At 43.0% G+C, this 14,146-nt stretch overlaps 1 protein-coding gene across 1 annotated transcript in view; it reads right to left on the reverse strand.

The window, feature by feature from the left end:
* Positions 1-14,146, reverse strand: part of SHISA9 (shisa family member 9) — a 281,059-nt gene that overhangs the window by 13,403 nt on the left and 253,510 nt on the right. Inside the window, exons 3-4 of the mRNA XM_006776273.1 lie at positions 12,365-12,520; positions 5,211-5,258 (exon numbers count right to left, since the gene is read on the reverse strand). Coding sequence (XP_006776336.1) covers positions 5,211-5,258; positions 12,365-12,520 — 204 coding nt within the window. The remainder of the gene's footprint in view (positions 1-5,210; positions 5,259-12,364; positions 12,521-14,146) is intronic.

The raw sequence follows: 14,146 nt of genomic DNA on the forward strand, positions 1-14,146 counted from the left end.
TCCTGCTAAACAGTCTAGATCAGCCAACACCTAACCAACTCTCAGATACATGGGCAAACTCACCTGAGATCAGAAGAACCTCCCACATCAGCATAAATCCCTGGCACATAGACTCTTGATCTCAATAAATGCTGAACTAAATCATTTTTAAGGCATGAGATTTGAGGTCACTTGCCACACAACACTATTGTGGCATTAGATAACTGATACAAATACTAGTCATTCATTCACCCTACTTCCAGGAAAAGCCCCAGTTTTCAGGGAGGATCCACCTCTCCTCTATTCATAGTCTATGGGGTCTGGATGATATACCTCTCTACTCCCCTACCCCTTAAGTATTACCCAGTGGCTATAAAAAAATCATCTCATTGTTCTTACCATAACAATTTGTTCAGAGGCAGACACATGATAAGGCAAACCAATCAAAGCAAAGCTCAGTATTTTTACTCAGACATAAAGAGGGTTAATGAGATCAGTGATCCAAACTTTCCATTTTATAGTAGAGGCAACTGAAGTTCAAGGACACCCAACTGGGTAGAAGCAGCCCTGAGTCTATAATACAGTTCTCCTGACTTCTATCTGGTTGATTTTTCTGCTAATTCCCAGCACCTCTTCAGAAAAGACAATAGGATGCCCAGCTTCACTTAATAATTTACTAATAGTGTGTACACTGAATATCTTCTGTGTGCTGTGGGCACCATGCAAGGTGCTGGGGAAGTTTGAAATGACATGATCTGGTTGGCTTAGCCTTAGAGAGATAGACTTCCAAACTACTCAAATGCTTGTTGCAATCTTGCTGCAATGGAATTTTCTGCAAAGCAGAGAATCTCCTCCACTGACTCATTTCATCCCCTAGGTTCCCAAGGAAGCTCATCGAAACTCCAGTGCATGCTGTGTGCTTTTCAGAAGAGGTCAAACTCAGGAGCTGGTGGGATTTGGTTTTTATTTAATAAAAAAGAAAATCACCTTCCTATCCTCCACCCGCTCTGTACCCTACTGCTGATGAGAAAACCAATAATCCAAATCAGAAAATTTCAAAAGCCTGAATTTCATGAAGTAATGTTTTACGGCTGCTTTCAGGTGAGTTCTTCCCCCAAGAGGTGTGCACTCCAGCAGAACTGAAGCCCAAATTACACATTCTCTCTGCCTTGCGCCTTCTCTGGCATCTCATGGATGCACATTTATCACTAAATGATACCCGTTTTCTTGGGAAAAAAGGAAATAACTAAGATTTATTGAGTACCTACTATGTACTAGACGTTGCTTTAGCCATTTCACCAACATTATCTCACTTAGACCCTCTTAAGATAGGTGGCAAGGCAATATCATTTTTTCCCTGTGACAGATGAGAATGAAGGCCCAGAGATATAAAGTAACTTGGCTGCCAAATTATTCTGTCACAGCTGATAAGTAGCAGAGCAGGACAGCTAACCCAAGACTGTCCATCTCCAGCATCCTTACCTTCCAGCTCAAACTCCAACTAAGAAAACAGTTTTACTTCAGCAAAGAACATAAGTAATCATGTTTGGAGGCGGGCTGGCATGTGAGAAAATGGTGTTTGAGGGAAAATTGTGTTTGCATCTATGATTGGGTCTTAGAAAAAGTAGGTCCAAACTTTAGTGTACATAGAATTTATCTAGAAGGTGTACTTTAAAAAGTGAATGAAAAATGTGGAGGCCCCCTCACCCAAGTATAAGATTTGCACTTCTAACAAGCATCTCCAGTAATTTTGGATCAAGTCGTTAAGCCATTCTTTGAAGTCTGAGTCCTGGTCCTGGGTGTGATGTCATTTTCCTGTGTAACTTTGAGCAACATCATTTATCGCATTTAAGTCAGTTCCTTCATCTGTAAAAGCAGAAAGGTTGAGGGAAATGTATTTTCTTCATTGTCTTCATTGAAGTGTATTACTTGCATTGTCTCATAAAATTACTCTCCCAACCCTGATGGAGGGTGGATATTATCATCGCCTCTGCTTTGGAAATGGTAGAAATGGATGTTCTGGGTATGTGAATGGCTTGCACAAGAGCGTACAGCCTGATTCTAATCTGAGCCAGAGCGATCACATCACAGTACTGTGCTGGCAGTTTTCCCCAAGTTCAGTGTCAGGTTCGAGGATTCGTTTTGCAAAATAAATAGATTTCAAAAGACGTTCCTTTCTATTGTGATTAGTAGAGTCTCCTGGGCTTGAGGTGGTGGTGTCTTCTGTCCTGGATTTTAAAAGAATATGCCAAGACTTCTCAGGGTTGGGAATGGGTGGATCAATAGCAGGACCACTAGGGGGGCGACCTTCATGGGAGACCTTAAGTAGCAATAAGTGAATAGTGCAAACTGGTATGCTGTTATCATTTCCTATGCTGGCAGATATGATTCCCTTCCAAAGTGACTTACAGTCAATGTGGGATCTTGTTCTTTCTCCTCCACAGCTACCCCTTCCTTATCCAGCCTCCCCAGGTGACACTCACCCCTCTGCCTTCTTATTGGCTCATTCCCTATGTCCCCACAGTGAGTTGCTAGCAACATTCCCGCCATTGGATGGTAAAATACTAACTGATTTTCCTGAAGAGAAGAGATCGGACGTCGAAATTGGTCAGAAAACGGTGGTTTATACAAAGTTGGTGTGTTTATGACACGGGATTTTTCAGAACCTTTCATTAGTTCACCTGATAGTAACAGTAATGATACCAGTCATGGCCCTCATGCATATAGACTTCCCACGTGCCAGGCCCTGTGGCATGTGTTGTACACAATGTCTCATCTCATTCTTACAAAAAACAGGGGCGCAGATTGGTTGAGTGACTTGCTGAAGGTAACAAGAATACCAAACAAAGGGGCCACACTTGAAACCCAGGCATGTCTGAGGCTAAGCCCATCACTCCCTGCTTATGTCTTCCTTTCAAGAAGGTGGCAAGTATGGGAGCCAACAAACTCCCCAATCTTGTTATTATGCCTCATGGTGACTTGAGACTCAGGTCTACAGGCTAGACCAGTGATGGCGAACCTATGACACGGGTGTCAGAGGTGACATGCGAACTCATTTTTTTGGTTGATTTTTCTTTGTTAAATGGCATTTAAATATATAAAATAAATATCAAAAATATAAATCTTTGTTTTACTATGGTTGCAAATATCAAAAAAATTCTATATGTGACACGGCACCAGAGTTAAGTTAGGGTTTTTCAAAATGCTGACACGCCGCGCTCAAAAGGTTTGCCATCACTGGGCTAGACGCTAGCTAGAGGAAGATCAGTGACCCCCGGGGAACTCGACCTGGCCCTCTCTGGGCCCCCTTCTCTCTTCCCTATATAGGCCAGGATAAAAAAAAAACAGATGCAGTTAGCAGGATAGGTGAAATTAGCTCCGTTTGCATAGAAAAACAGCTTCCAAGCCTTGGTTTTGACCCAGCTTGAACTATTTTCTAAATGCATCAGACAACAGGCTGATAATACGGACAGGGATGCTGACTGCCTCCTGATGCTGTCACGGGACTCATAATGGCTTTGTTTTTCACAGGGGAGGAAAAAAGTTTATGCCTCAAATTAGTAGGTCTGTCATGTTCCAAATTGTTTGCATTTCTAAAAATGGATGTTGACATGTGACTAGTTATTATCTAACGCAAGACCCGAAAATCTCCCTCAGTGGTTGGCAACAACTGAGTCGCCAAGGGATTCTCATTAGACACGAGGATCTAAAGCTCTGGCTCCTAATAAGGGAATGCAGTGCAGCCCCTCTCACCTCCCCTCCCCCCGCCCCACCCAGAGCTCAGGTTGTTTCTGAGCCTCTGGGACCCTGCTCAAGCTCTTCTCTTCAGAACCCTCAGCCCACAGGATAGCCGGAAACCTGATCAAAGGGTCATTTCCAATCGCAGTGATTTTCAAAGTGTGGTCCCCGGACCAGCAGCATCAACATCACCTTAGAATCTGTTAGCGATTCAACCCACCCAAGGCTGGTGAATAGCAATCTCTGGTGGGGCCCAGGAATCTGCATTTTAACAACCCTTCAGGGTAGGCTGACGTGCATGCACTCAAATGGCTCAAATGTGAGAACCACTGGTTGGCCCACAACTCCCTCCTTCCCACTTACATCCACTCATTCACTGTATTCCAGTTTCTTAATTACTCTTCTACCCCCATTTTCTTCTCTCCTTCCTCTACCAGCCCCAGTTCAGGTTACCGCCCACCTGGGTGATGGCAGGCACCTCCCAGTGGGTGTCACCAATGCCAGTCCACTCTCTCCTAATCCAGTCTCCACTTGGAAACCAGATCTAGCTTTTGAGAATGCAAAACTGGTGCTGCTAGGAATCTGCCTAAAGCCCTGCTATGTCTTCAAGTTTCCCCTGTTCAAGGTCATGAAAGAGTTCTACTTCAACCTCTTTGGGTCACCTACATTCTCCCCACCACCGACCCAACAAAGCACCGGAGTGAAGAAAGAAGAGAACCAAGTTTCCAGTCTGTTCTGAAAAGAGCTGCTCCCATCACACCATGGGAAATAACTTAGGCATTACAGTCAGAGAGACACGGGTGTAAATTACAGCTCTACCACTTAGCAGCCCTGCGACTGTAGGCAAGCCAATCTCCTCTAAAGGGGATTGACAACACCTACCCCACTGGGATATGGGAGGATTAAATGATAACAAAGCACTCTGCGTGGCACATAGTAAGGAATTAACAAGCTCTATCCACCTCCTGCTCACCCAGTAGACCAACTCCTTAACTTTTGATGCTACCTTAGCAAAGTTGAAAATAGCGTTCTGTACTCTGAAAGCCTAATCATTCCCAATGATCCTGGGAATGTTTTCTCTCTGTTTATCTATCTGTTTATCTCTCCCTCGAAAGTTGTGTTTTTTCCTGCATTAATTTACATTGTGTTTTGCCATGTTGTCTGAGACAAAGCAACATTTCCCAGAGGTCTTATCTAGGATGGTTTCTGAAAGTGACATTTTCCTTCAGGCAATGAATATTGGAAAGCGAGAAGTAGTAATTCTTCAACAATGGGCCCGGCACACACACACACACACACACACACACACACACACACACACACAACATCTATACACTAGAACCTAGACGCTTAGACGGGCTTGCAGGTCCACCCAACACAGACACACGTTTGCATTGAGTCACACATGGACACTAGGACTCTCTGTGCCTTCACTGAGTAATGTCAAGTCTGACAACACCTGTACAAACAAGCTACAGAACACCGTTCGGTACCTTTTGGTGACTTAAGTGTCGCCACTGCCCAGTCACCATCAGAACTTCCTAAAAAATAACAATGGAGAGATGCTGATCTGTTTCTTGCTTCGGTTTCGCTGTGTCTTCACATCCAGGTGCTGCTGGCGGCCCCAGCTGGAGGCTCCAAGGGGGACAGGCCTCAGGGGACACAGGGAACAGGGCGCAGGACCAAATGTGCAAATGAAGTTACGTGGGCATCTCTTTCTGCAAGGTCTTGAAGCAGTTTCAAGACAAAGCCCACAGAGGATCAAAAGAAGCCCCTTGCAAAAGGCCTAGATATTTTCAGTAACGTAAAGGGAGAGAGAATTCTTAGACAGTGAGTAGCTCTAAATCTCAACCCTCTAACAAACAGAGAAAAATCTGTTTAGATGGGGTGACTTTGGTTAATGACGACAACACTGTGCTGACAAGGGATACATTTTGATCCTGTTTTACAGCAATCCCCCTCCTGAAAAGGGGGTGGGGTGCATTATTAGCGTCAAATTCCAGGTAGGGGCAGACCCTGCTGACTGCAGCTGTGTTTGAAAAAATATTGTTGAATGAATGAATGAATGAATTCAAGTTTCTCCAAGGAGTCACTTTTCCTAAGGTATGGAAATTCCCTTAAAAGCTAAGCTGGTGAATTGAGAATTCCATAATGCCCAGAATTTTTATTATAAATCAATTTCTCCAAATTGAATTCCATTTCAGAGGTTCCGAATGAGCCCTGGGGGACTCTCACATTGTTAGCAGGACTCCAGGGGGACCCCTTTCATAAAGTAAAAGATGGCTCTGGCTGCACACCCCTAACCTGTCCTTGGTAGGCTTTCTCTGTAAGATAGGGTTTTACTCAAAGCGGGGCAAACCTGCCCACATGTCTTTGCAGCAGCCTCTGCCCATTGGCTACAGGTCTGACCAATCAGTGTGCACCACCAGCTTCTCTTTCTTAGGAATCAACCAGGAAAGACCAAGCCCTCAACATTTCTCTAAAGTTTCCAGAGACACGTCAGACTGCCAGCTGAGAGGAGACGCAGGGAACAGTCTGTGATCTGAATGATTACAGAGCACAAATCTGTCCCCACTTAAACAGTTCCGGTTGGCCTCACAGGCATTCCAAAGGACACTCAAATTGCCACATTCCCCCTGTGGATCTGAATTCTACACCCTCATCACTCACAACAGAGGGGAAATTGGAGTGACAGGAGAAGAGTAACAAGTTAAAATTAAGTGGAACCCGCCCAGGATGACTTCCTGTTTCTTCTTCCTCTGAGCTGGGGTCTTTGCCACTTGGAAAAGTTACTTGGCCCAGTCGTCCTCTGAGGGTGGACACAAGCCTCACCAAGTCACTGAGTCACTGGCCTCAAGGAGGCCCTGTCACCCCCGGTCAAAGCCATCACTGTTTGCATTGAAGACAGGAACCTTGTTATGGTCACCTCTGTCCCTACTACCCAAGACAGGGCTTCGCTCTGACAAATTTTGTTTCATAAAATCCATTGTTAATAAGGACACTTACTCAGCGGGCACGTGGGCTATCAAAACATAGAGGTAAGCTTTCACTATGCACTTGGCCCTAGTGGACATTAGCATTTTGGGTGTGAAAAATTAAATTCCTATTTAAAAGGGATGGACCTAAGGCATTGAGAAGAAGAGGACATGAGGGAGCTTTCTGGGAGATGAAAATATTTCTTATCTTTACTGGGATGTTGGTTACCCTAGTATGTGTATATTTTAATAATCACACTATTGTAAAATTATGATCTGTGTATTTAATTATGTGTAAATTATACTTGAACTATAATATACATTAAATATATTTCAATTATACTCAGCATCACAGGGCAAATTTTGCCTTCAAACAATGAAAAGCAATTAACACCTTACTAAGTCTCCCCCTACAAAAGAGGAGAATGGACCTCCCCCACCTTTTATTTATTTATTTTTTTGGCTGGTTATATCCTTCTGATGCCAGAAATTGCTCTCTGGATGACAGTGTCGTTTTGTGGAAAGAACATAGAATTCTGCATCAGGAAATCCTAAATATGACTCTTATCTCTGTCATCTACAAAAGTGTGACTTTGGGAAAATCACTTAACTATACACAGCCTCTCTTTCCCCATCTGTAAAACACTGAACAACACAGAGGTATACTGTTTGGGCGTTCAAAGATGCCAGCTCCCTTTCTGCCGTAACTTTAAACAAAATAATAAACTAACAGAGGTCATTTCATGGGTGAGGCCTGTATGCATCATTTAGGGTTTTCACACCAAAAAAAAAAAAAGGGAAAAAGCAATTTCCACATGTCTAAATGCATTGTTACTGTGGCTTTAAGAAGTGCTACTGGAAAATGTAACACGGTTCCAGCAAAAATAGTCCATCGTCTTGTCAAACAGCAACAGAGAAAATATTTTCTTATTAAAATTTTGAATTAAAAACAAAGGCACCACGCACAGCATTCTATCAGTCATGCTGGTACATCCTGTCTCTCTCACTAGGCAACCAAAGTTGCACTGAAGCATCTAAAGGGCACGTGCTTGGGAACCTTTGGTGGCTGAGGATTTAAAGTCTCAGACAGACACCTAGAGGAGAAACTAGACTTTGGGCCTATGGGAGATGAATGCTAATGTGGGGGCAGTCTTCTGTTGGCAAAATCCACCAGGAATTGCAGAAAATGGTGAGCCTTTTCTAGTTCAGGAGGCAGGATTCACCCCTCTCTGAACTATCAGGTGATGCTTAGGGATATTTTGACAAACCCCTCTGTCTTATAAGGACTGACCTATGAGGAACCATACAATGAGTCTTCACATTGTAACCACCCCTCACACTGGTGGCTCAGGTCAGAGAACTTGGGTGCTTACCTAGATTTTTAGGCAACATTTTGGCTCAGCGTATCATCAGACACACCTCTTGACTTCCATCTTGGGGAAAACATTTCTAAAATGCTTGGACCCACATTCCTGACTTAGTAAGAGGATTACTTGAGTGAAATCGAATCCTTCTTTGATAGACCGTAGCCCTTCACCTGGGCATGGGTCTTCACTGTCCAGGAGATAGATGGAGCGGGCAAAGAGGTTTGGGCTGCCTCTTTATTGGTCCTCTGAAAAGTCATCTGCCATTTGCTTACTTGCTTGTTTGTTTTATGAAATTCCCAAAGTGAGTTAGCTTTCAGGCACGTCTTTACCATCCAACTAGAGCAGTGGTTCTCAACCTTCTGGCCCTTTAAATACAGTTCCTCATGTTGTGACCCAACCATAAAATTATTTTCGTTGCTACTTCATAACTGTAATGTTGCTACTGTTAGGAATCATAATGTAAATATCTGATAAGCAGGATGGTCTTAGGCGACCCTGGGTCGTTTGACCACCAAAGGGGTCGCGACCCACAGGTTGAGAACCACTGAACTAGCGGGAAGGATATGGATCTACCTACTTCCTTCAAAGTGCAATCTGGGAAATTGCGTGTTAATCAAGGCACCAGTGTACCTTGGAGATTCAGGGAAAAATATGAGCAACAAACAACTCTTAAATGTGTGGCAGAATTTACTGAGGCCAGACTATAGACCAGGTCAAGCACTTTCCGTGCACTGTATCATTAAATCTTCCCACCTAACCATTAGCTGTACATTTTTAATCTCCATTTTACAGATGGGGAAACTGAGACCTGAGGAGGTTAAGCAATTTCTTCAGTTACTTGATAAATGTCTGAACTAGATCTTAAACTCAGTCCTGACCACTTGCAGAGGCCATGTTGCAGATGCCATTCTGCCATCTTTTGCTGATCACCTCCTGCTCCTGACTTGATGTGGGATTACATGGTATTATTCACCACTTTTACAAATATATAGCGGGATCACTCATCAAGTTCCCCACATGGAGCTAGATGCCTGGGATACACTGATGCATGGGGCAGACTTGGTTCATGCCTCAATGAAACCTATGAAAAAGGGGTATCAGATTAAATGTTTGGGGAATGAATAAATGGATGATTGATTGAATGAATGAGTGAATGAATGAACATATGATAAGTCAATTCCATCCCTCATTCTTGTACAGAGTCCGATGAGGTTTCGCCTCTGACATTTCCCTAACATGTGGTGGGAAATGATCTTTACCGATAACTGGGCAGTGAATCCCTTGGGAACAGAGATGCTTCTGCAGTCACATGCTATATAAAAGCAAATGTTATAATTCCTGAATTACAGAGAGAAAAGAGCTCTCTTTAAACATGAGTGAGTGTGTTTTAACAAGCAAACCAAAAAAATTAAATTAAAAGGAACAACCAACAATTACTACCCTCTTCTCCCCAGAGTTGGAATTGAATGAATGGGACAATTTAATGGCCCATACTGTAATAACTAGATATTGTAATAACTAGAATGAGTGAGATTGTTTAACTTTCTAATTTTAAAATTAGAGCGGTGCCTGGAGACCATATAATTCAGCCTCCTCATTTTTCAAATGCAGGAACTTGGGTCGAAGGGTTTCAGTGACCACCTACCTCACCTGATGTTCTGGATATAAAAGCCACCAGGAGAAATTTATTTTTCAGCGGTATTTTTAAACTTGGCAGTTCACCATAAAACCTGTCCAAGTCTCCTCTTATTTACTGAATTGACATTTTTATAAAATAAGTCTGGTTATCAGAGGTTGCTGAGCTTTTAACAGCAAAACATTTTTTAAACAACTTCTCTCCTGGGTAGTAATGATTTCAGTAATGAAATGTTATCCCATCATTCACACCATGGTCACATTATGACTTAATAAAGAACCCTTGAAATAACGTTTATTATGGGATTTGCATGCCATTTGTGCAGGCAGATCCTGGACTCCTGGTAACCCATTGAGTCAGGCAGTCCCTCAGTCAGCTCCTCAGTGGACTTCCACTCACTAGAGATTCCCAAAACTATCTTTAAACCCCCACAATAGTCAGAGAAGAAGCAAGAGGGCCCATTAATCATATCCAGGATTAGGGAGTATTCCCCAAGTGAGATCCTTCACAAGTTTTAGAGGATATAGAGGTGTGGCTCTATTCCTACTAAGCTATTCTTTGATTCTTGTCAAATACAAGCTCATTCATTCATTCAACAAACATTTTAGGAGTCCTTACTTTGAGAAGGAAAGGTTACTCAAAGAGTGTCAAATAAATTGTCATACTGCAGATTTAATTCCAAATGCACTGCAGACATTTGCTCTGCAGGATGCATAAATCCTGCACTCTGAAATCAAGGAACTCTGTGGCAACATGTATCCATTATTTACCCAAAGAGCTACTGGTTTTGAGGGGGGATGAGACGCTGAGCCTAAGTTAAACAAATGAGTTGTTTAGGGTAATGTGACCAGTTCCAAAAGATAAAGCATCTGGACTGATTTTTTTGTGCCAAGAAAGGAATCAAATATTAAGAGCAGACACTATTTATGACCTAAATGCAAGGCTCGGAACAGGAGGCAGGCCATCAAATAATGTACGAGGCTTCCACAGTTGCATCGACACAGATGCCCTGACTCTTCCTCTCCTAGGCAATAGCCCTCATCCCTTCCTAGTGTTATCTGTGTCTATTTGAACATGCTTAAGATGTATGTGCTGTGCAGACACACAGTATGGAATAGAGGAATCTGTAGTCATGAGATGTGGATGAGGGTTCAGTTGAGTGTAGAAATTAAACATGAAGCATAGGGGACTGGTAGGTAAGGTCTTATGAAGCTTCAGATTTAAAAAAGCCTGCGTCAGTATGCACAGCCCGCGACCTTGGTATTATAAATTTGGCTCAACCCATCTTTGCAGGGTTCCATTTGGAAATCCTAGGAGATCAGGGAACAAGAATTCCTAAAGATAGAGTTCTGGCTCAAACACTTACTAAGCTCCTAGTATGTGCCTGGCTGTCTGCTGGGCACCAATGTGGTCGTTTTGTGAGTCCGATGTTTGTAGACCATGGCAACCACAAGCGTCATAGACACGTGACAGTGTCTGTGCTTGGGTTTCTGGTGTGAGTTCTATAATGGAATTAGGATAGTTCACACTGGAATCGATCAGCAAGCGTTCCCACTCCATCTCTAATGAGTGCCTTGGCAGTGGGAGAAGAAAAGAGGATAAGAAGCTGATAATAAAAGAAATCACGTGGTCCGTGGGTCTTCTGTTTGCTCCAAGTCTGCCTTAGCCGTGGCTGTTGCTGTCACCCAATAGGACTCTGTCAGGAATACATTCTTGAAGATCCTTGGTCACTGTCACACTCCCTCATGTCTGATTGGGGAATGGACCGGAGGGCTGTGGGAGGGCAGCATAGGCTCCAGAGTAATAAAAACACAGGTTCAAGTCTCAGCTCTGTCGCCCACAGCGGCTTGATGTGGGGCAAGTTCAATTAGCCTCCTTGAGTCTTAGTTTCCTAATCAGAAAATTGGAACCATAACTGGCCTTCCTCTTTGGATCACTGTGAGGAAATGAGACAGGGTCAAAAGGCCCAGTGCAATGTCTCTCACTTGGTAAGAACTCGGTTAGTAGCAGCTCCAGGCTGCCTGTCCCAGGAAATGCTTACATCCTGAAGAGCGGAAGCTTCCTAGGATGGGAACGTGATGTGCACCCACTTCTCAGAGATAGAATGACTGTGTGAAGATGAATGCTGTCCACTAAAGGGCAAGGCATTCAGAGACTCCATGCCCTGGATTCTATGTTAGATTCCCTGAGGATTCACCAGGACAGATGGTAGATGCAGACGGGGCTGAGGTGTCAGTGAGACCTGATGAGCATACGGATCCTCCTCCCCAGGTAACAGCCCCAACATGTGCTGCCCACCCATCCTGCACCACACAGCCAGGATGAACTTGACCTGGGTCAGACAGAAAGCATCTGAGGGGTCTGATCCTTAGTAAACTATATCCCAGGTAGATAAATCCAGAATATGTGGGTAGGTAGAATGATAGATAGATAGGTAGATAGATAGATAGATAGATAGATAGATAGATAGATAGATAGAAGACAGATGATAGATGATAGAAAAAGAGACAGAAGAAAGAAGAGAGAGATTTTGAGAGATAGATGGATGAAGAAAGGGGAGATTAGAAGAATGGAAAAAGGAGTTGAAAAAAAGTTGGAGAGAGAGAAAGATCTGGATGGAACAGCAAAGTAGAGAAGAAAGAGGAAAGGAGAAACAAAATAGCACTTACCGACGGCCTTCAAGGAGGCATACTTGTTGAGCTCTTTGCCAGGAGGCTGCTGTTCATAGGGGTTGGAGATCTGGCCCAGGCTGGGGTACGAATGCGGATGGCCCATCTGCTGCAGCAAAGGGGAGGTGGGCACTGCGTTGTTCATCTGGGTAGAGTCTGGAAATGAAGAGAGAGGGAGATGGTCACAGAGAGCGCAGGTCCTTCTGCCAACCCCACCACTGCTGTATTCATCGAGACCAAAACTTCTGACCCTTTGGGGACATGAGAGAACAGCAATGGATGTTCGGACACATCAGGAACCACGGAACACAGTCCTCACTGGAGAGCAGGTGGGGACAGATGATAAAGGCAAAGGATGTGCCCAGAAAGTCTCCACCTCCACCATAAATTAGCACAAGGTCCTATCATTGTAGGGACTATTTTTAATTTATTGATTTGAGAGAGAGAGGTATGGGGTGAAGAGAGAGACGGGGAGACATTGATTTGTTGTTCCACTTACTTATGCCTTGATTGGTTGCGTCTTGCATGAGCCCTCACTGCAGATCAAACCCACAACCTTGGCCTATCAGTACAACGCTCTACACAACTGAGCTACTAGGCTAGGACCTGGAGGGACTACTTTTGTTATCAAAACAATATATGAATAAGAAGATGATCAACTTCATAATAGTCAAGGAGATGCAAGTCTGAACAATGATGAGAAGCCGTTCCTTTGCCAAGAGATGGGCAAACATGGAAAACATTGAAAGACACCAATACTGGCAAGGAAGCTGGAAACTGGGCAGTCTCATCACTGATGGTGGATTTGGTGTGATTTGCCGCATTTGCAGAAAGGAATCTGGGAGTGGGTGCTGAATTTAGAGTGCATGTGCATGCTGATCAAATAATTCCACTTCTAGGGACTGAGCCTTCAGAAATATAAGCACCAGGATGTAAGGATATTTGTTGAGAGATGTTCATTGCACTGTTGTTTGTAAAGTGAAAACACATACATAGAGAAACCATCTGAACTCCTATCAATATGGAAATAATTTTTTAAATTTTAACATTCACTTCTTTTACTTTGTTATTTTGAGCATGTTCATTCTCTTATTCCTATTCACTATTTAAATTTAATTATGTAGTAATTGGTAAATAGCAAATATACATGCACATATATGGAAGTTATTCACCCACCAGCCAACATAGGAACTAGAACATAATCCATGCTCACAAAGTTCTTAAATAAATTATTGTACATCCATATTATGTACATAATACATACATACATATGATGAAATATCATTCATCCACCAGAAAACAATAAGTTAAAAATCAGTTAACCATGTTAAACTGAATAGTTTCTTATGGTTTTATATTGTTAAGAGGAAAAAAGAAAAGAAAAGAATATAGCATTTTTTTGCCCAGCTGGTGTGGCTCAGTGGTTGAGCATTGACCTATGAACCAGGAAGTCATGGTCCAATTCTCAGTCAGGGCACATGCCCAGGTTGCAGGCTCAATCCCCAGTGTGGGGCATGCAGGAGGCAGCTGATCAGCGATTTTCTCTAATCATTGATGTTTCTCTCTCTCTATCCCTCTCACTTCCTCTCTGAAATCAATAAAAATATATTTTTTAAAAGAACATCGCATTTTTGTTGAATAAAAGAAAATCTATGCATATTTTTGTGTGCTATGGTTTGCAAAAAAAAAGACACACAAACTGAGTACTGGTTACTTGTGTGAAATCAGATTCGTGGGAAGATTCAAGAGGTTTCTCTGAGGAAATGTTCTCTGAGTTGAGAT

Source organism: Myotis davidii, unplaced genomic scaffold, assembly GCF_000327345.1.
Source record: "Myotis davidii unplaced genomic scaffold, ASM32734v1 scaffold209, whole genome shotgun sequence".
Classification (NCBI taxonomy): Eukaryota; Metazoa; Chordata; class Mammalia; order Chiroptera; family Vespertilionidae; genus Myotis; species Myotis davidii.